Below are 23,105 nucleotides of genomic sequence, written 5' to 3'. Positions count from 1 at the left end.
CCGCCTCCGCCGCCGAACCGGTGCCCGGGGTGGCGGGGCTCCGGAACCACGGCAACACGTGCTTCATGAACGCCACGCTGCAGTGTCTCAGCAACACCGAGCTCTTCGCCGAGTACCTGGCACTCGGCCAGTACCGGGCGGGGCGACCCGAGCCCTCGCCCGACCCCGAGCAGCCTGTGGGCCGCGGCACGCAGGGCCAGGGCGAGGTCACCGAGCAGCTGGCGCACCTGGTGCGGGCCCTCTGGACCCTGGAGTACACCCCGCAGCACAGCCGCGACTTCAAGGTGAGCCCCGCCGCGTCCCCACCCCCAGGAGGGGCCCTGCACCCCGCGTCCCTGGGGCACCGTCTCCCAAAGTCTTGCATTCCTCCTTTCCTGGCGGCGCGGCCGGCTAACCAGCGCCCGGATCTTAAGAGGTGTGGGCCCCGAGTCTAGGACCGATGCCACTGATTGTAAGGGAGACGCACCCATTCATTCATCGTGTGTTTATTAAGGGCTTACTACGTACCTGGCCCTGTGATGGGCCCTGGAGGGCTATGGCAATGAAAAGACCGGCTGCCTTCATGGAACTTACATTCTTGGGGGTGGGAGTGTTGAGCCTGACTTCAAATCCTCGTTTTGCCACTTACTAGCAGTGTGAACTCGGGCAGGTTACTGAAACTCTCTGTGACAGTTTTCTCATCTAGTACCTACGTCATAGGTGGTTGTGAGCAGCAAACAGGTTGATCTCTTAGGTTGAACCCAATGAGGGCACCCATTTTTGACCGTTTTTGACTTACAGGTTGGCACTTTTAAAGCGTTCAACCTGATATGTAAATCGCTTCCGTCGTACATAGTACCATGTGTATTTGCTGCGTTATTGTTTTTATTATTAAAGATTTCAGTAAAGAGGGTAATATCAGTGGTTCCAAGAAAGTAAAATCTGGTGATGTGATTGATGTGTTGGCAAGCTACTTTAAATGGGGGAGGGGGCAGGGTTAGGGTGACCTCTTGGAAGAGGGAACATTTGAACTGAGACTTGAGTAACTGTGGAGAACCAGCCTTGAGGAGGTCAGGGGGAATTGCTTCCCAGTGTGTAAGGAAAGTGTGAAAGCGCGAGAGCCTAGTGCGCTTGAACAGTGTAGCTCTGGGATCCGCAAACTCTTTCTGTAAAGGGCCAAATAGTAAATGGTCAGGATGCAAAATTGAGGCTATTATGTAGGTACTTATATAACAAGAGAAAACAAATTTCCACAAATTTCTCATTGACTAAGATAAAAATATGAGTACAGTACTTTGTAATACAGGTCTACTAATGAGAGGAATGGGATTCTTTTTTTGGAGGGGATAACATTGGAGTTCAAAATTAGTGTTCCCTGTCATCAGATTGATTACAAATATTTATCTCTACAAACCGTTCTTATGCTCACAGGCCATACAAAAACAGGCAGTGGGCTAGATAAGGCCCTTGGGTTCTTGTTTGCTGTCTGCTGGTGCCCTTGGAGCTCAGATGAGAGCCGCGTGGTGGGCTGGGCCAGATTGTGTAGGACCATTTAGGCTGCATTAGGGAAATGGGCTCTTTTTTTTTTTTTTTTTAAAGATTTTATTTATTTATTTGAGACAGAATGAGAGAGAGAGAGAGCACATGAGAGGGGCTGGGTCAGAGGGAGAAGCAGGCTCCCTGCCGAGCAGGGAGCCCAATGCGGGACCCGATCCCGGGACTCCAGGATCATGACCTGAGCCGAAGGCAGTCGCTTAACCGACTGAGCCACCCAGGCGCCCTGGGAAATGGGCTCTTATTCTGAGCAAGAAAGAGGGAAGATGATTTGAGATTGTATGAGGGATACTTTGGGGTGGGACATGAATATGGTGTTAAATAGAATGTCCAAGAACAGGTCTTAGCTTGATGGTAGCCTGACTTTAACACCTTCATGCTCACTCCCCCACCTTTCTTTTTCTTTTTTTAATAGAACAAGCTTTAAGTTTAGAGGCCTCGGCAGGTAACAGTAGCTAGGATTTAATAAGGTTGTGTTTTCATTGTCTTTGTTTTTACATTTGTCTTCTATTTGTGGCAAATGATACTGGCTTTCCATTGGTGCTGTAAAGTTTCTTTTAAAATTTATTTAAGTAAAAATAAATGATTTTAGTAAAATGCAAAATGATAATCTGAGGATTCAGCACTTGTTGGAGGACCCACCTTTCGGGGAATAATACTGCCCAAGTGCACCTGTCCCCTTTTAATACATTTTATTTATATTTATTAATGTTCTGTTTTTCTCAAAAACGAAAAGTGATTGCTGTTTGATCTTGGAAATTTGAATGGAAATACTGGACTGGGATAGGGACTGGAAAAAAATGAGATCCATGTCAGAGATCTCAAAATAAGAAAGTAGGAGAGAATGGCAACCAACCAGCTACTGTAAGTCTTTTTCCTTCTCTTTTTTTCTCTTTGCTTATAGTTGCCTATCAATAGCCACAGCAATTGCAAACTTTTCAAAGTCAGAGCCCAATGTTTCAAGTTTGGTTTTCTACTCTTTCCAAAATGTAAAAATCAATTTCTACAGCATTTTTGTATGTGAACATTTCCATTGCATTTAAAAGGTTTTTTTTTTTTTTAATCCATTAAGAAGCTGTGAACAGAAATGGGTCAATAATTCTAGAAATGCAGAGGCTGATTTATAAGCATGCTTTGGCAAAGTTGAACAGATTCTTCGAGGTCTTATTTTAAAACATATTATCTTCTAGGGGCGCCTGGGTGGCTCAGTTGTTAGGCGCCTGCCTTCAGCTCAGATCATGATCCCAGGGGCCTAGGATCGAGCCCCGCATCAGGCTCCCTGCTCCGTGGGAAGCCTGCTTCTCTCCCACTCTCCCTTGCTTGTGTTCCCTCTCTCGCTGTGTCTCTCTCTGTCAAATAAATAAATAAAATCTTAAAAAAAAAATAAAACATATAACCTTCTCAACATTTAGTAGATTTCACATTGCATTCATTCCTTCATTCACTTCCCATTTATTGAGGGTTTACTCCATCAGTTAGGAATGCATTCAGCACAAGAAAGAGAAAGCCCTAATGATGATGTATTAAGCAATAAAGATGTTGAATCGGCTCAAACAGTAAGTCTGGAGGTGCATGTTCTAATGTGGTACAGTGGCTTGAAGGGCCCAACAGGGACTCAGACCATTTCTGTGTTTCCACTCTGTTGTTCTTGGCTATTTTGTCCCTATTATGTCTTTGGCTTTTTATCCTTAATGTTTGTCAAGGCAGGAAGTCACTGGGAAAATAAAAGTTCTTCCAGAAGCGTCCCCTCAGCAGGCTTCTGCTGACATCTCATTGACTTACAACCATGTCAGCTGGCCACCTCTGGCTGCCATGGAGGCTGGAAGGTGGATGTTTGGGTTTCCCTTCCTAAAGGAGGGATTTGCCTCAGAGGCAGCCTGCCAAAGGTGAGGCACTTTGATTTTGGGAAGACACTGTACCTGCCTGTGAAGAACTGAGTCCAGTGAGACCTGGTACGTTCCCCAAGACATCACTTCTTACCGTTCAGTGTGCACATATTCACGTGGGCATCTTGTTACCGAGCTATTTTGGATTTGGTGGAGCTGGGGTGGAGTCTGAGATTCTGCATTTCTATCAAGCTCCCAGGTGATGCTGATGCTGTAGGTCCAGGGAACACTCTTGCTCTAGGGAACAAGTAAAGCATCACAGCGCAGTGGTCTGCAGGATGAATAGAAATTAGCCAGGCAGAGAAGGGGTGGAGATGGCATGAAAGGGCATGTGGTTTGGGCGCCTGGGTGGCTCAGTTGGTTAAGCGACTGCCTTCGGCTAGGTCATGGTCCCGGAGTCCTGGGATCGAGTCCCACATCGGGCTCCCGGCTCAGCGGGGAGCCTGCTTCTCCCTCTGATCCTCTCCCCTCTCATGCTGTTTCTCTCTCTCTCTCTCTCTCAAATAAATAAATAAATAAATAAAATCTTTAAAAAAAGAAAAAAAAAGGGCATGTGGTTTTGGGGGAACAGTGCGACATTTGCTGGCTGGTTACACCGTGGAGAATAATGGGGGTGCAGAAAGTTTGGAAGAAGTGTGTTGTAAGTGGATTGTGAATGGCTTTGTAGGCTGTGTTGGTTTGGACATTATCCTATGGAAGCTGAGAATCCAGGGCTGATTCTTAAGCAGGGGAGTGACAGGATCAGATTTCTTCTTCTTCGTCTTCTTTTTTTTTTTCTTTTTGCCTCTGAATTAGGTAAATCTGGTGGCATTCTGGAGGATTACTTTTTTCCCCCAAAATGTTTTATTACAGCCACATTTGATGGGTATTATTTTGAGCCTAAAGAAAGTTGAGTTCAGCACCAAGAAGGTGGATGTGAGCCATACCTGTTACCACGGCCCCTTGCCTGTCTGTGGCAGAAGTTGATGTTCCATGCAGATACTCTTTCCTTGAGCTTGCAGAATCTTGCTCAGTTCTGGGCTCCACGCAGCCACTACCAGTTGATTGGAGTTGGCAGAGAAGATAAAACCAATTTGCCATCTCGAGAGTTTGCCTTGAGGTCTCAAAAAGCACTTAGTGTGTCTTTGAGTGTGCTTTTATTGTCTTAAAACTTCCTTAAGTTACTAATGAGTTTCTTTGTAAGTTTTCCGATTAGAATTCTTTCTTGATTTCTAACCACATTGATTTATGTGAGCTTTAGGAACTTGGTAAACGGATTTTTGATTTTGGATGAGCTAGATGGTTGTTAAGGTAGGACTTTCATTTCCCAGAATGAAATGAATTGACTGGCCTAACCTTTGTATGCTTTGAGAAATTTCTCTAGCTGTCACTTCTCTTTTTAAGCAGGTATTTTTCTCCTCTTTGAGCAGGGTTCTCAGCTAGGGCTCTTTTGCCTGGTTCCCCAACCCCTTCATTCCTGATGCATTTGGCCTGTCTGGAGACATACTTGGTTGACACAACTGGGGTGGGGGTGCTACGGGCTCTGCTCCCCTCAGTGAGGGGTTATCCAGCCCAAAATGTCAGTAAGGCTAAGATTGAGAAACATTCCATTGGAGGAATGTTTTGAGCCTCCTTAGGGCGTTTTTCTTACCAACCCAGCCTTTAGAAGGTTGCCTTGTTGCTTTTTCTCCTCTGTGTGTATGTGTTTGCAGCAGCACTAGGGTAAAATTTGGACTTCACTGGCAGGTCCTTGGATCACTGTCTTAGTAAAAACGCCTTTTAGAGAAAATAAATCATTCTGAAACCCAAATACTCAATATGCTGTTTTTAGAGGAAATGAGTTTATTGTCTAACTAGTAGGATACTAGCATGCACACTTCCAGGTTCATATAGATGCTGATTTCGTGATCAGTGCCCCTTTGCAGTCGGTAAAAAGATGGATGGTCATCTCAAGTAACAAAGATACATTTTACAGCAGCAGTTTTCAAACTGTGCTCCCAAAGAACAACTAGAACAGAGTGATCTACTGATAAAAGAACTGTGGGGAGTCCTTCCAAATTTGCAGTAAAACAAAAAATAATTGATGAATAGAAATTTCTCTTCCATATTTTTCCCCTTGAACTGTGGTGCCCAGTGGTGCTTATTTATTGGTGAGAGTTCTCAGGTTACAAAGGGAATAAATGTATAAATGAGTAGGGGCAGACAAGCTAGCAATCAGGGTTATACTGGCTCTGTTTCACACCTAACTTTTTCACAGACTCATGTTGGGGGCTCTGATTTTATGCTGCAGACCTGTGGTCTAAGTTTTCCTGGTTTGTGAGAAGATGTTTAGGATATTGGTATGTCACACTGGTTCCCAGGGAGTACTCGGACTTCAGGGTACCCCCTGAATTCATTTGAAAAGTAGAAAAATTAGCTTTGTAGCTGAGTATAGACTAGAAAGTATGTCTCTCCCTGGTCAGTTCCCTTGCCTGTCAAATGCTGTCACTTTTGTTTCAGTGAAGCTCCACATCTCTGAAGGAGAAAGGAGGTAACAGCGTCATCAAATTTTAGACTTAGAAGGAGGTGTGGGGGAGATGTGAGCAGCCTCACCTCTTTCTGGATGAAGGAACTGAGGTTCACCTGCTGGCTAGAGACCAAGGGAACAGAACCAGAGTTCTTTTTTATTATTACTATTTTTTATATTTGAGAGAGAGAGAGTGAGCACACCATGTGCATGATTGGAGGGGAGGGGCAGAGGGAGAAGCAGGGAGCCTGACGTGGGACTCAGTCCCAGCACCCTGGGATCGTGACCGAAGGCAGGCACCTAACTGACTGAGCCACCCAGGTGCCCAGAACCAGAGTTCTGACTTCACTCTTTGTCACCCCTGCATTGCTGAGGCACACACTGAGTCCTTCGCCTGTGGTTGCCTTATCTTTACAACCTCTGAAATGACAGTTCTCAACATAAAACATAAAGAGGTAGGGGGGCTGTGTTGAAATATGTAGTGTTTTTTTCCCTCTGAGACTGTGGTGCTGAATCTCCGTGAAAATAAGATCAGTTGCAGCTAACTTTATGTATTTGCCATTGCTTCTCAGACTTAGGCGCTTTTGAAAGTCTGTCTTAAAAATAATCCTTTCAGACCACTTAAATGCATGTATAAACATGTGTATACATCTTTTACATCGATGGGCACATGCTCCACATAAAGTTCTGTAAATTGTTTTCCCCTCTCCCTCTTCCCCGTGGATAGCATGACTGACTTTGTTTTTTTGTTGATACATCTAAACCCACCTTATTCTTTTTAACAGTTGTATAGTCCAAGGAAGGGTGTTTAGGTTGTATAAAGTTTTTAATCATGATAGCCAATCCTTCAACATATATCAAGTCTCCTTTTCTAAAGACTGAGTCTTAGAAGTGGCATTGCTGAGTCAAAGGGAAGGTGCATTTAAAATGTGGCTATACCTCGCCAGATTGCCCAGCAAAGAGTTGTAGAGGACAGGATTCTCTGACCCATCCATGGTGCATGCTAGGGCCCTACCCCCCTGACATGTGCCTCCTCCTATTAGTGACTGCCCTTGTTCGTCATTTTTTAAACTTAAAGTTATTTTCTTTCACAGGGTCAGTTTTGTTTGTCGGGGACTGTCCTGGCATATTAGGATGTTTAGCGGTGTCCCTGTCCTCTACCCACTAGATGTTGGTAGTACGCCTCTCCCTACCCTGGTCATGACAATCAAAAATGTCTCCAGACATTGCCAAATATCCCCTGGGGGGGGGGGGGCAAAATTGCCCCAGTTGAGAACCACTGATTTGGAGAGAAGGGGAAATAAATGCAGATGAATGAGCGGAGAGGGGGCAGATTGTGAGTGGCCTTGAAAGTCTGTCACAATAGTTTAGCCTTGAGGCTGCAGTCAGTAGTATTTCAATATAGCTGTGCAGACAAATTTGATGAAAAGGATGTTTTTGAAAAATTGTTCTCATGGTGAGCACAAAAGAATCAGGTGAAGGAGAAAGTAAATGCAAGAGGGCAATCATAGGTATGAACAGAGGAAAAGGAGGAGGAAAGAATGAGTCCAGGGGACATTTTGGAGGACATCATGATGTTATTAGGGAAAGTCCAAGGGATGGCGTAGTAAACACCAAGGTTTCAGACCTGAGGGATGGAGAATATAATGGGGATTATCTGACAGAAATGGAGCAGTTGGAAAGGGGAAGTGGTTTGTGAAGCACAAGGGGCAGAAAAGATGGTGCATTTAAATTGAACACATGGGGTTGGGGGTCATGAGATATTTAAGAAAGGGAGTCTTGATAGACAGTAGGAACTATGGTGCGGTCTACGACTAGCTGTGTAGACTTGAATTCAGCTGCGTATTATGTGAGCTATCTCACATAATTGTATTTTTATCACTGGACAACTGTAAGCGGTCTTGGGTGGTATTTTAAGGGAGTCACATACCCTGTCGTGGATTGCAGTGGATTCAGTATATTTATTTCCTTTTCCGTGTCTTTTGTTCCTTTTCTCTGACCTTTGAGCGTATACAAAATATATATTGAAGCAGAGTTGACAGTGTTTGGCAGCTTTATGGGTGTGTGAAGAGTGAATAAGAAGGAGGAAAGGAACATAACTTGGAGGTATTGAAACAGGATGACTTGGGATGGCACTGTTCAAGACTGGAAGCAACAGAATGGAAAACGGTTCTGGAGGTGGGTGGGAAGTTCAGTTTCAGACAGGCCATGTGGTATTTGAACTTAAGAGTACTAGGAAAACTTTTTTTTAAGTAACATTTGTTGAATGTCTGTCATATATCAGGTATTGTGCAAAGTGAATCATTTGAGTTTTTGGTGACCCCTGTAGAAAGCAGCTGCTCTCGGAATTCTAAGTCAAGATACAGATGTAATAATACAGATGCTTATCCTGAACTAGTTGTTTTTTGTTTCCCTTTGTGTGGCCTAAAGTTTTTAGTTTGACTCTGCCTCTTTTGTTATTAGAGTGTGGTTTGATGGATTTTTCCTGTCCCCGTCTATACACTTGTCACAATGAGGGGCTACTAAATAGCGCAGTGTTCACTGTTTGTGTAGTTCTCCACAGCTGTTTCCTATAGTAAAGACTCTGCAAAACAATGACCTCATGGTTTCCACAAAAAAACCTTTTATATATAATAGTGGAAAAGAAATCATTGAAAGCCGAGTGATTTAAAGTTCTGTCCTCTGTGGTTTTTTCCCTCAAAAATATTCTTGTTTGCTCTGCTAATTAATCGTTTGTTGGCTGTTCCTCAAATGACCTTTTATGTTTAACAAACAACATTTTTGCAGTGGAGCACAACGATATATCTTGTCTTTCATCTGACTGTGATCTTTCTCCATTTAGAAATCATTGTTTGATGCCATGGACTGTGGCAGTTCCTAGAGGAATTGGCCAGTCACTGAACATCTGTAGCTTCTTCCCTCCGGTTGTTGAGCTTGGATGGTAGCAAACAATGTGTCCACAAACAAACAGTTCACATGTTAGAAGATTTCATGGGACTGGTCAGGAAATGCCTTTGTTGCTTCTACTGTAAGGAACCTTTGTAAGCACATCACCAGCTCAATAAATTCTTTTACTTTAATTCTTGGTATTCTAACCTATCTACCTACCTACCTTCCTTCCTTCCTTCATTCCTTCTTCCTTCCCTCCTTCCTTCCTAAGTTTGTTTGTTTGTTTGTTTGTTTGTTTATTTATTTATAAACTCTACACCCAATGTGGGGCTCAAACTGAGGTCAAGAGTCATGTGCTCTTCTAACTGAGCCAGCCAGGTGCCCTTGGTATTTTAATCTTTATTTATTTTTTTTATAAAATAAAGATTTTATTTATTTGTCAGAGAGAGCGCACGTACAAGCAGGGGGAGCAGCAGGGAGAGGGAGAAGCAGGCTTCCCACTGAGCAGGGAGCCCCGTGCAGGACTCCATCCCAGGGCCTTGAGATCGTGACCTGAGCTGAAGGCAGATGCTTAACCAACTGAGCCACCCAGGCATCCCAGTATTATAATCTTTAAAAACAAGGCAGAGCTCTCTGATTTTTAGGAGATTTAAGAAACAATAATCATAATGAAAATACCATTTAGGGGCGCCTGGGTGGCTCAGTTGGTTAAGCGACTGCCTTCGGCTCAGGTGATGATCCTGGAGTCCTGGGATCGAGTCCCGCATCGGGCTCCTTGCTCAGCAGGGAGTCTGCTTCTCCCTCTGACCCTCCCCACTCTCATGTGCTCTCTCTCTCTCTCTCTCAAATAAATAAATAAAATCTTTAAAAAAAAATACCATTTATTTGTGTGGGGTCAGATCATTTACAAAGTCCATTTGATTCTTGAACAACACTGGTTTGAACTGTGTGGGTCCACCTATATGTGAAATTAAAAAATATATATACATACATATATATATATGAAACTTTTCTGGAGATTTGTGGCAATTAAAAGAAACTTGCGAATGAACTGCGTAGCCTAGAAATATCAAAAAAATTAAGTGGAAGTTAGGTATGTTATGAATGCATAAAATATATATAGATAAAATTTATCAAAACTTAAGCACACGCAGACTCTACATGGCACAATTTACAGTCAAATGTAAAAAGTTTAGGGATGCAGTATTAAATCATAACTGCATAAAATTCACTGTGGTACATGCTGTACTACTGTGGGATTTTCATGGCCACCTCCTGTTGCTCTTGCAGTGAGCTTGACTGTTGTGAGCATCCACTTATAATGCCGAGTGACGCTGATCATCTCTCTGTGAGCAGTTAGTCTGTCCAGTAAGTTGTATATTGCAATAAAAAGTGATCACTTGTGGTTGTCACTATTAGTTAAGTTTTTGGGGAGTCCAAAGTTACACACAGATTTTCGGCTTCGTGGAGGTCAGTGCCTCTAACTTCCACATTGGTCAAGGATCAACTGTACATTCATAAAAATTTTTTCATTAAATTTTCACTACAGCCCTCTGAAAGAGGCATTATTATTCCATTTTTGATATTAGGATATTGAGTTCAGTGCTAGTAAGTAGCAGAGCCTTACATGGTTTTTTATGAGGATTAAATAAGAAGATATAAATAAAGGTTTAGTATAGAAACAGTAACTATTCAATAAATAGCAAGTGGTGAAAATTAAGGCAGTCATTCTAAGTCTGTGGCCCCCAAGTACACTTCCCCATTTCTAAACTCTGTCTCTTCCAATGGACAGTTTTTATTGCTGCCAGATTAATCTAAAAGTTCACCCGTGATTACATTATTTCTGTTCTTAAAAATTGCTTTTACTTTTTCTTTTATATACAACGTACAGTGTAAATTTCTAGCTTGGCATTTAAGCTTTCCCAGAAAAATGAAGTAAAAAGCATACATAAAACCAGGCCTGTTAAAATTTAGACTCAGTAGACATAAAACTGTTAATTTGCTCTAAATGTTTCTAAATGTCTGCTCTCAATTTCTGTACTTACCTGGTCATGGACTGGTGACAAAAAGTTCACAGACGGGCACCTGTCTGGGGATCACATTTTTTTTTTTAAAGATTTTATTTATTTATTCATGAGAGAGAGAGAGAGAGAGAGAGAAGCAGAGGGAGAAACAGGCTCCCAAGGAGCAGGGAGCCCGATGCGGGACTCGATCCCACGACCCTGGGATCATGACCTGAGCCGAAGGCAGACGCTTAACCATCTGAGCCACCCAGGCGCCCTGGGGATCACATTTTGAAGAGCACTGCTGTAGTGCTTCCCAGAGTCTGATTTTGCCTGTTGTATTCCTGTAGTTTCAGTTAAAATGTTCTGTTCCCGTATTTCATGTAACATGATAGATTTAGAGGCTTAATGAGATTCAGGGTTGAGGTGGGTTTTTTTTAATTCCCCCTTTCTTTTTTTGGTAGTCTTGTAAACTTTCATCAGGAAGCCTATAATGTCTGGTGTGTGTCTTACTATGTTAATAGACATTGATGATTATTCCTTGATCCATTAGTTCATTGAGGCTCGAAAATGGTGATGTTATAACTTTAACATTCTTTTTTTTTTAAGATTTTATTTATTTATTTTGACAGAAGGAGACAGCAAGAGAGGGAACACAAACGGGGGGTGTGGGAGAGGGAGAAGCAGGCTTCCCACTGAGCAGAGAGCCTGACGTGGGGCTCGATCCCAGAACCCTGGGATCATGACCTGAGCTGAAGGCAGACCCTTAACGACTGAGCCACTCAGGTTCCCCTAACTTTAACATTCTTATTAGAACATTTCTGTAGAGACTCCTGCCCTTATCAATTATTTGGTTACCCCAAAGTAAATTTGGAGAAGAAAGGCAACATAAATGCTTGAGGTTTTCTTTCCCCTTTATTTTTGGTTTTCAGAATAATTTTTTTTAGGATTTTATTTATTTATTTGACGGGGGCGGGGGAGAGAGAGTGAGTGCACACAAGCAGGGGGAAGTGGGAGAGGGAGAAGCAGGCTTCCTGCTTAGCAGGGAGCCTGATGCAGGGCTTGATCCCAGGACCCTGGGATCATGACCTGAGGCGAAGGCAGATGCTTAACGGACTGAGCCACCCAGGCACCCCTCAAAATAATTTCTTAATTTCCAAATATGGCTGGTGAGTTTTTGTTGTAACCATATGAACTCATGGATTTAAGTGTGTATCCAATGTGTTTCAGTTACAATTATTAACCTTACTGATGCTCAAATTGTGCCATTTTTGGCCAGTAGGAGAAGTTGGCTCCTAAGTCCTTTTGACATAAGTAGTCTGTGATGTCACACCAGAATCCTGGGAAGATATTCTAGGCTCATCTTGCATGTTTCCTGCTGGGATCTGGGATCAGTCATTTCTTTAAGGAGCCCTGGTTGCCTTTTACTGGCAAATGGCACTAAGAGGTCACAGTCTGGGCACTAGGGGTGCACGTGATGTCTGTGTCTTCTAAGTAGACAGAGCTAGGAAGTATGTAACTTCTTTTAAAGAAATAATAAATCATGAATTCATATTGATAATTCCCACTCAGGATTTCGGGGTTTTTATTTTACTCATTGATCTTGCATCTATTTCTCCTTTCTCGAACTATGCTGAAAACCCTGTTCCCAGCACCGGTGTAAATTCTCATTTGCATTATCCCACAATGCACTTATAAGTTTCAGGATAATGATCCCGATATTACCACCAACATACAAGTATTTGAAAAATATTTAAGATTTCTTTTCTTTTCTTTTCTTTTTTTTTTTTTTGCCAGTAGGACATGGCCTACTAGGCCTGTAGAGTCAAATTACTGTGTTTTAAAGTCATTTGGAATAGTTCTTAGTATGACTTTGTCACCAGCTGGATGCTTAGTTAAATTCATTCATTTCTTTTTGCTTTTGATTTTGAGTGATTGCTTTTTAAAATTTAATTTTGTTGCATAATTATGTAAAAAATAAAATACGTGGCCCAAAGTCAAATGTACAATATAAAATATATTCAGATAAGTCTAGTTTGTCTTTGATCCTGACACTCTATTCTCTTTCTCCCTAAATTTTATGATTTATTCTTTCATTGTTTTAATATAAGCAAATTAGTTTTGCTCTGTGTGTGTGTATATGTGTATGTATTGTGTGTGTATTCATATTTTCTCTTATTTAGATAAATGGTAGCACATTGTACAGAATTTTCTCCATCTTTTTCCTACAGCTGACATATGAGTGCTTACCACATGCCCTGCACAGTGGATTATTTTATTATTTCTTATAACATTGTAAAGTAGATACGTAAATTATTATTTCTGTGAGGCATTTCTACATACTTTTAATTCTGTGAATCTCTAAATTTCCCATAACTGGTCCTGTCCTTTGTATGCATGTTTATGAGTGAATGAATGGCCAGGGACTTAATTTCTGTGTCTGCTTTACTTTGAGCAATGAGGGAGGCAGAGAAAGGCTTGTATTTAAATTGTAAGGAAGGAGATTCAACCTTTTATTTGAGGTCCAGAGCTCTCTATAGATGGAGAAGAATAATAGAACTTTTCCTGACTAGAGGTGCTCCTGGTAATTTTAAAGATACATTAACTTGGAACATTCTGTAATCTTCCCGTAAAGTAAGAATCCCTTTTTAATAGTATAGTGACAACTTGGTAAATCTCCCTCATTTTAGAGCCTTTATGCCATGAGAGTTAGAATAAGCTAGAAATGCTAAAGAAAAGACAAACTCCCTTTAAAAGCAGTAACTCATGGGAAATAGCTACTAGTTAATGATATCAGGATTTTAATAGTGACAGGAAGGAAGGAAAGAGGAGAGTCACCTCATTTCCCTGCAGGTGGGTGAGAGAGAGGAGCACTGGTAGCTTGTTATCATCTATCCCGCAGGAGGAAGGGTTGGTTCGGTTGGAGACCTGTTGGTCGCTACCCTTTGAGGCTCTGTTGTGATGCCAGGCAGCTGAGTAGGTTGGTGTAACTGCCCACACCTACTTCCTGGTGATACCAGATCCTGTCTCAAGCTTCAGGCTGTCAGCATCAGAGGATTGTGCCAGGAGTAGGGTGAGGACAGCCGGGGGTGCAGGTCTGCTCCTTCCCTTTTGAAAATCAGAACCCATGGGTTTTGAATTTAGTGAGCTGGTCACTGAGCCTCAGTTTCTTTATTTTCCTTTTCATTGCCATATGAGACCAGCTTCACAGATCACAATGTTTGACAACCATTGGTTCCTTTAGTGATGGGAACATTTTAGCAGGAAAAACCAACCAGCCATCTCACATATCCACCAGCCCAGCCTGTAAGAGCAAGCCTGGGACATAGGAAAGGGACCTTGGTAGGAAGAAGATATGGAGAATCCTACAAAAGGCCACGGTAGTCAAGTGCTGAAGAGAAATGTGTTCTGCCTCAAAATTTTCTCTGGGTTTGGCCTTGCAACTCTAATTATTTTGGAGCTCACCTTTGATGCATGTGTGCTCTAGGTTTTGACCCCTTGAATTGTAGACTATTTTTGAAGGGGTAGTATTTAAATCTCCAGTGTTACAGAGCTAGATGTCTCAACTGAGGCATCTGTCCCCTGGAGGGTACTTTTCAGGATGATACATTCTGTGCCCTTGTGTTGTCATTTTATGATCTTTTTGAATAACACATTAACCCATTCATCTGGCCTTTGGGGGGAATAAGTCTTTTATATAAGTTATTTCCTAGATAATTATTTGTTCGAATATCAGGTCTTTAAATTTTTAACTTTATTATTTGATTGTTGACCTGATAGAGTATTTACACGCTTACTTTCCTAGGAGAAAATCCTGGATATATTTCACTCTGTCCTTGGTGATTTTTAGACTCTTATGAGCATCATCTATTATGTTCTTCTGTGCTGTGGAGGTTTCTTTGGGGCTACTGGGATTATAAGTCCTATGGGATATAACGATTGGTGCTAGATTGCTGTATTGTTTGAATTCTTATCTCTGCTTTTTTTGTAATAACTCTCTCTTGCTTCCTACCATCTTTCTTCATGGTCCTTCCTTAGTTTTCTCTTGCTTTATTCAGTTTTGCTTTATCCTAGGAACCTGTTACCTCCTGCTTCCTCATTCCTGTCTTTTGCAGTTTTTAATTTGCTTCTAGTTAAGCAACCAGATAAATACAGTCAGCTCCAAATAAGACTAAATAAACTGAGTTAGGGCGTGAGAGTCTGGCTAAATTAAGAAACTTTAGTGTTTTTCCTTTTTGAAGTCAACTAACTTTTTAAACTTTTTCAAAAAAGATTTTATTTATGGGGTGCCTGGGTGGCTCAGTTGTTTAAGTATCTGCCTTTGGCTCAGGTCATGGATCCCAGGGTCCTGGGATCAAGCCCTGCAGCAGGCTCCCTGCTTAGCAGAGATTCTGCTTCTCACTCTGCGCCCCTACCCCCTGCTCATGCTCGCTCTCTCTCTCTCAAATAAATAAAATCTTTTATAAAATTGAGAGAGAGAGAGAATGAGTGGGGGTGGAGAGACAAGCAGACTCCCTGCTGAGCGAGGACTGACTGAGCTACCCAGCCCCCCTAATTTTTTTTAACTTTTTAATGAAGTTTGGCATACATACAGAAAAATGCATACATCGTTAGTGTACAGCTTGGTGAATTATCCTAAAGTGATAATGTATCAACTAGATCAAGAAGTGGAACATCACCAGCACTCCAGAAGCTCCTTCGATGGCCCTTTCCCAAGTTCCACCTTCTCCCTCCTCCCCAAGGGAACCATTCTCTTGACCTCTAACACCTCTAACAGGCTTTGCCTGTTCATGAGTTTTATTGTGAGTGAAATAATAAAGTATATATTCTTTTTAAAAACACCTTATTGGGGCGCCTGCCTGGCTCAGTCAGTAGAGCATGTAAATCTTGATCTCAACATCATGAGTTCGAGCCCCATATTGGGCGTGGAGCCTACTTAAAATTAAAAAAAAAAAACCCCAGCTTTATTGAGATATAACTTACATATCATATAATTCACCCATTTAAAGTGTACAATTCAATGGTTTTTAGTATATTCACAGAATTGTGCAACCATAACCACAATCAGTTTTAGAACATTTTTATTATCCCCCCAAAGAAACCCCATTCCTAATTGCAGTCACTCCTCATTTCCCCCCAGCCTCCCAGCCCTGGGTGTCTACTAATCTACTTTCTGTATCTATAGATTTGCCTTTCGTATAAATGGAATCCTGCAACATGTGGTTTTTTGCATCTGGCTTCTTTCACTTAGCATGTATTTTCAAGGTTCATCATTATACTTCATTCCCTTTTATGGTTGAAAAATACTCCATTACATGAATATACCATGTTTTGTTTATCCATTCACCCATTAATGAATATTTGGGTTGTTTCTACTTTTTGGCTGTTATGAATAATGCTGCTCTGAACATTCATGCACACATTTTTGTGTGGACATATGTGTTCATTTTTTTGGGTATATGCCTAGGAGTGAAATTGCTGGGTCATATTGTGACTCCATGTCTAACTTTTTGAGCAATTGCCCAACTGTTTTGCACAGTAGCTGCACCATTTTATATTCCCATCAGCAATGCATGAAAGTTCCAGTTTCTGTACATTCTTGTCAGCACTTGTTATTGTGTGTCTTTTATTGAAGCCATCCTAGTGGGTGTGAAGTGGTATCTCATTGTGGGTTTTTTTTTTTTTTTTAAGTGGCATCTTTTCTTTTAAGTAAATGCTACCCCTGATGTGGGGCTTGAAATCACAACCCCTGAGATTGAGTCTTATGCGCCACTGACTGAGCCAACCAGGCGCCCCTCATTGTGGTTTTGATTTGCATTAAGTATATATTCTTTTGTGTCTGGATTCTTTTGCTGAAGTTCATTATGAGATAAAATCTATTTTGATAAGAATATTATCTAAGTTATTGTGGAAAACTTAGAAAATATGTAAAAATTGAAAGAGGAAAATTGAAAATGTATGGATGTTGTTTGGCATATTATTTTCTTGCTTTTTCTCCCTTCTCTGTGTGTTTTAACATAATTGGCATCAAACTGCATGTACAGTTTTGCATTACGTGATTTTCATTTCATATTGTATTATAATTTATTTATTTATATATTTTTTAAAGATTTTATTTTTTTGACAGAGAGAGCGAGAGAGGGAACACAAGCAGGGGGAGTGGGAGAGGGAGAGAGAGAGAGAGAAGCAGGCTTCCTGCGGAGCAGGGAGCCCGATGTGGGGTTCGATCCCAGGACCCTGGGATCATGACCTGAGCCGAAGGCAGACGCTTAATGACTGAGCCACCCAGGTGCCCCGTATTATGATAATTTTTGTGACAAAAACTCTTCAGATCATTGAGTGAAGGTATATGATGACCTATTCAGGGATGGTTTCTGGTTGTGATGAAGATTTTTTACATATATCTTTCACTTTTTTTTTAGGAGCAGAAAATGGTTATTATTCATTACATATATGAATTATTAAAATCTGTAAGAAAGCTACAGTTACTTTTGATTTTTCTTTAGGATATAGAGAAGTGAAATTCCTGGTTCAGTGGCTCTCTGTTTTGGAGATCCTTAAGTCACCCTGATAACCTTATTTTATTTCATTTTATTTTTTTAAGATTTTATTTATTTGAGAGAGAGAGAATGAGAGAGCATGGGGGGGAGGGTCCGAGGGAGAAGCAGACTCCTCGCTGAGCAAGGAGCCCGATGCGGGACTCGATCCCGGGACTCCAGGATCATGACCTGAGCCGAAGGCAGTCGCTTAACCAACTGAGCCACCCAGGCGCCCCTGATAACCTTATTTTACAGGATTGTGCCATTAGCTGTGTGTAAGAATGTCTTTAAGTCCCACTGTTACAAAATAAAAATCTTTGTGTCCATAAGTGAGAAGTAGCATTTTACTGTTTTAATTTGCATGTCTTTAATAACTAGTGAGGTAGGACAGCTTTGTCTGTCCTTTAGAGTGGAAGTATACCCATATGATAGTAACATTTTGATAACTTAGGGAATTACCCTGTTTTGATTTCACAGACTTCCCTTTGTTATCTATGTATTCACACACTCTTCCATTTAATCTTCACCTTCTACAGGGAGATGACCAAGGCCTGAACCAACTAGAATTGGCCAGGCCATACCAGGCGGAGGATGGGCAGGTTCTAAATTGTAGTTTGCTAGGAAAAGCCTGGAGCCAGGACGAGCACCTTGTGCTGGGTTTTATGCGATCTGATTTTCATGGTGAGGGTTGAAAGAACTGGCAGAGGCCAGGATTGATTTGGAGACTGTACCTGTGTGCAGCTCAGGAGTCAGCCTGGCTTGACTGTCAGGCACACAGTGTTGGGTGTGAAGAAGCGATATGGCAGGCCCATGACTCGAAAGCATCTTCAGCCAGCTAAGATTTATTGGATTTATGGCACTCCAGGTTTTTGGCAATATGAACACATCATTTGTAATGAAACTTGCTGGATCTACTTATGAATGATACCTCTTGGTTACTGCTAGTTGATGTTTCAGTTATCAAAATGCAGTAACAATAATGCTTCAAAGCAAGATTATTTCCAGAATATTTTGGATCCCTTTATAAAATTGGCTGTTTGGTCAAAAACATTTTAGATCTGTTTATGGTCAAATATCACTATATTCAGAATCAAGAGGATGCATACTTTGTCTCTTTGTGTATAATCACACACACGATTATAGAAGAAATATATGCATGTTTGGCTTTGGGGTAGTTCAAGGCTTGACCTTATGCATCCCCCACTGCTTGTCTTTCTCACTGTATTCCACCTCCAAGGTGTATAGGTCACTTCACTTCCATCCCAAAGAGCAGTACCACTCAACCAAGAACTTTGGCCTCTGTGCCAGTGAGTAATGCCACATGCTGAGTTTATAAGCCAAGCCCATGTTCCTCCTGTGCTTCTGTCCACTTGATCAGGAAGCTGACCCTGGGTTTTTTTCTCTTCCCAGGGCTAAGCTTTTACCTCCTACTTGGCAAGACAGAGTGGCTTAAAAAGGCCCCTGGTGGGTGTCTGTAGACATAAACTCTTTTTTTTTTTCTCTGTCTCTTTCCCCCATTTTTCTTTGATGCTAGCTGCAGTCCCTTTTTTCCACCAGTGATGAGATTCAAAGATTGGTATAGTTTTGGGTGTAGCATTACTATAGGCAGAAAACTTTGGTTTGAGCTCCTTAGGTCTGTGTAGCAGAGGAAAAAGAAATTCTCAGCATCGTGCAGTCCGACTCACTAGAATTTGGGGCCCAAAATAAGGTACGTTTCTTTGTTTTGCCAGCCCCATCTTCTGTGCAGAAAATTTGGGTTCCCTGGCCAGTATACTAGGGTGTGTTCTCATAAGATCCCCACATGGTCATTGTTACAAATTCATTTTAGAAAATGTGGGAAATACAGAAACATATAAAGAAGAAAGGGATAACTCATCTAAAACTTGCCACTCTGAGGCAATGACTGTTAATGTTTCAGTGTATATTTAGAAGGATAGGATAAAAGACAAAAAGGTCTTTAAAGATGTATTTTAAAAGTTTGAAATTATGTTCATATGTAGTTTTGCATCTTCTTTCTGCTTAATTGTATTGTGTATTAATTTCTCCATGTTTTCTAAAACTTAAATATTTGTTCCATGGTAGGAGTATATAATAATTTCATAGATATTTAGATGGCTTTTCTAGTTTTTCTGTTTTGACTTTAAAAAAAAATCTAGGGGGCGCCTGGGTGGCTCAGACGGTTAAGCGTCTGCCTTCGGCTCGGGTCATGATCTTAGGGTCCTGGGATCGAGTCCCGCATCGGGCTCCCTGCTCAGCAGGGAGTCTGCTTCTCCCTCTCTCTCTGCTGTTCCCCCTGCTTGTGCTCTCTCTGTCAAAAATAAATAAAATCTTTACCAAAAAAAAAATCTAAAGATCTTTATTAAATAAATAATTTATGAATGAAGCAGCATCCCATTTAGCAAGTGGGGGGGGGGGCCTCCAAGATGTCTGTTTTGACTTTTTTTTTTAAAGATTTTATTTATTTATTTATTCATGATAGAGAGAGAGAGGCAGAGGCAGAGAGAGAAGCAGGCTCCCCAAGGAGCAGGGAGAGCCTGATGCGGGACTCGATCCCATGACCCTGGGATCATGACCTGAGCTGAAGGCAGATGTTTAACAATCTGAGCCACCCAGGCGCCCTCTTTTTTAACTTTTAACTGTTGAAGAGGCCTTTTAGCTAAATCAGGACTGGACGTTTGCTTTTTTGACTGTGTTGTTAGTCAAATTTTCCTCCTTTAAAAAAAAAAAAAAAGCTTTTAAAAAGCTTATTTTATTATAGTTGGGAAGAATCTTAGACTGTGTTGGATAATGACAAAGAGACCGAAAAGAAGATACTCTTGAGTTACTTAAGTTACTTGATTAGATATGTAAACACATTTTGGTGACCTGAGCTGACTTTAACCTTGGAGTCAGCGAGACTTGGCCACATAGGGTGTGCTGGGAAGGATGGACGGGATCAGAATTCAGTGCCACCAGCAGAGCAGCTTGAGCATTGTAAGGTGAAGAGCATCCCCCCTTTACATTTGCTGATGAGAGACAGATGTAGTTCTCCAGAATCAGATTGTTGTCTCTGTCTTGTTTGCTTTCTCTAGCATCCTGGGACACTCAGGCGGGACATAGTTCTCCTTCACATACTGCAACTTGATCTTCTGACATAGTCCAAATTCCTCCTTACTCCTCAAATAATAACATCTCAATTAGATAAACTCCATTTTTTTGTTTCTGGGCTGTATTTCAGTCATAGGAAAAAGTGCAAATTACAACAAAACAAACACATTAACAAAGATTTATTTAAAAGCAAATAAGCTCCCAGAAGCCTCAGGCTTGGTACAGCTGTAGTTCAGTCTCCAACACATGTTTTATGCCCACATTGAGAAGTGACATTTCCGAATGATCAAGCCCTGTATGAACCCGAGTCATGTAATTACGGAAAAAAAAATCATTTATTGAAGGATTTTGGACAAAAATGTTTGAAGGCTGTTTTAATCAGAGGAGGTTGAAGAATAGTGGTAACTTTGGGCAAGTTATTTCACTTTACTGAGCCCACGTTTTTTTGTCTGAAAATAATGATGATAATACTTAACAACATAGGGAACTTCTGGGGGTTAATTTTATAGGAAATAACACCTATAAACAATTAGTATAATGCCTGATACGTTATAAGTACTCAATTATTAGCTGTCATTATTGTTACTGTTTTGTTTCAAGTATTGTATTTGCTAGGTGTTGGGGTAAATAATATTGAATAAGACATTCCAGATCACTGTGTAATAGTGGAGGCAGATATGAGGTTTTGTGTTCTGGTGATATGAATAAAATACAGTGTAATAAATGATATAATACAATTATGACAAAAGAGCCACCCATGAGTTTTAGTGCTTTTGGAAGTAAAACTTCAGAGCTTTTCCAGTGTGGCCATGTTCTTTCTGTCTTGGCTTCACTTAGAATTTTTTTTTTTTAATCACACTTGAAAAAGGTTAACAATGATCAGGTCCCACTGTAGATAATTAAATCAGCATCTCTGGGCTGCTCCCACTTCGTGGTTTTTGTTGTTTTTTAATTTCCCTAGATGATTCTAATGTGCAGCCAAGAGTTAAGAGCCAATGCTTTAGAAATTTTCTTTTCTTTCTCTGTGACATTTTTCAGGTTTATATAGGATAATTCTTTTTTTCTTGACTTTTGAAACTTAAATAATAGAAACTCTGTAGAGTTTTAGAGTTTATAAAATGCTTTTATAAAAACATTTTTTAATGAAAATGCTTTTATAGTTTGTAAAATAAATCTCATTAAAGCTTCACAGCAATTCTTTTGGAAAACTATTCTCATCCCCATTTTGCACAAAACATAGCCGATGCTCAAGAGAAAACACATGAAGTGAAAGGTGGTGGAAAGAGGATTTGAATCCAGGTATTCAGCATCCAGTCTTTCTGTTTCTATTGCATTTCTAGTGGAAACTTCCAACCACTGTTTACGTACATGGGGATCTTCTCTTGCTGCTGTATTTTCTACCTATATAGCTCTATGATCTGTTGTGAAATCTTTGCTCATTGTTCATCTGGCTGAACCACTTGGGGTATATTCCTTTTTGTATTTCTCCCTTTCATCCTGGCTCTAATGCCCTTGACCCTACTTCCACCTTAGTTGTAATTTTTTGAAATGCAATAACTATTTCTCAACACGCTTATTAAAACTTTCTCTTTTAGATAAGATATATACCCTTTCCTAGTCTCTGTTTCAGCAATGAGTCCCTGCCACCAAGTCTTTGTAGTATATGCAAGTTTGTTTAATATCCAGATCTACTCTTTTTTTTTTTTTTAAAGATTTTATTTATTTATTTGAGAGAGAGAGAATGAGAGACAGAGAGCATGAGAGGGAGGAGGGAGAAGCAGACTCCCTGCCGAGCAGGGAGCCCGATGCGGGACTCGATCCCGGGACTCCAGGATCATGACCTGAGCTGAAGGCAGTCACTTAACCAACTGAGCCACCCAGGCGCCCCAGATCTACTCTTTTAACAGTGCAAATATCCCTTGCTATCCAAATCTGTTTAGTTCCTGAGCTTGGATCATGAGAACTTGGATACAGGTGACACCTATACTTAAGTTACTCATGTTAGGTCCTTCTGTAGTAACTCCCTTTCCCCTATGGCCAAATCGAACACATGAACAGGCTCTGTGTGGCACTCTCTACTATTCTCATTGAGTTGTCTTTCCATCTTGGCTGGAAGCTCCTTTCCTCTTGTCTCCTTTCTTTTCTCTCTCCTTTCCCACCCAGCTCCCAGCTCCATCCTACCAAGGAAGGAGAGTGAGGGAGTGCATTTGAAGGATGGGAGTGGAGGGCATTCCAGTCATAGGGCAAGAATGTGTGAAAGTCTGGAGGCCTTACAGTTTCTTTCAAGGGCCCGTTGTTGCCACAGCTGGCTAATATCAAGGGCCTCTCAGCCTAACTTGTGTTATGTGAAGACTTCCCCACCAGAGGTGAAGGTGAGGAGGAAAGAATGGATGAAGGACTCAGAACCCTGTTTGAGCATGGCTGCATGCTGTACCCTGGTATGGAACACTGTTGAATGGACTCTTTCTCTATCACCGTTTTTCATGGGTCTTACCTGTTTTTACAGTATTCATCCATTTGTACCAATTTCATCCCTTATGTTTTAGTTAAGTATTCTTCATCAACTTAGTAGTTGTCCATAAAGTCAGATTCAAAAGATGAAACTTTTCTCAAGACAAGTGTTATTATTCTGTTCTTTCCAATACAGTCCAGAAACCAAATTTTACTTTTAGATGCCATCTAT

General features: G+C 41.1%; 1 protein-coding gene across 1 annotated transcript in view; it reads left to right on the top strand.

The window, feature by feature from the left end:
* USP31 (ubiquitin specific peptidase 31) overlaps nt 1-23,105 on the top strand; it is a 64,990-nt gene that overhangs the window by 668 nt on the left and 41,217 nt on the right. The window contains exon 2 of the mRNA XM_044915269.1: nt 4-284. Coding sequence (XP_044771204.1) covers nt 4-284 — 281 coding nt within the window. The remainder of the gene's footprint in view (nt 1-3; nt 285-23,105) is intronic.

This window comes from Neomonachus schauinslandi, chromosome 5, assembly GCF_002201575.2.
Source record: "Neomonachus schauinslandi chromosome 5, ASM220157v2, whole genome shotgun sequence".
Classification (NCBI taxonomy): domain Eukaryota; kingdom Metazoa; phylum Chordata; class Mammalia; order Carnivora; family Phocidae; genus Neomonachus; species Neomonachus schauinslandi.
Note: the sequence above shows the minus strand (reverse complement) of the source record. Positions and strands in the feature narration are given on the sequence as shown.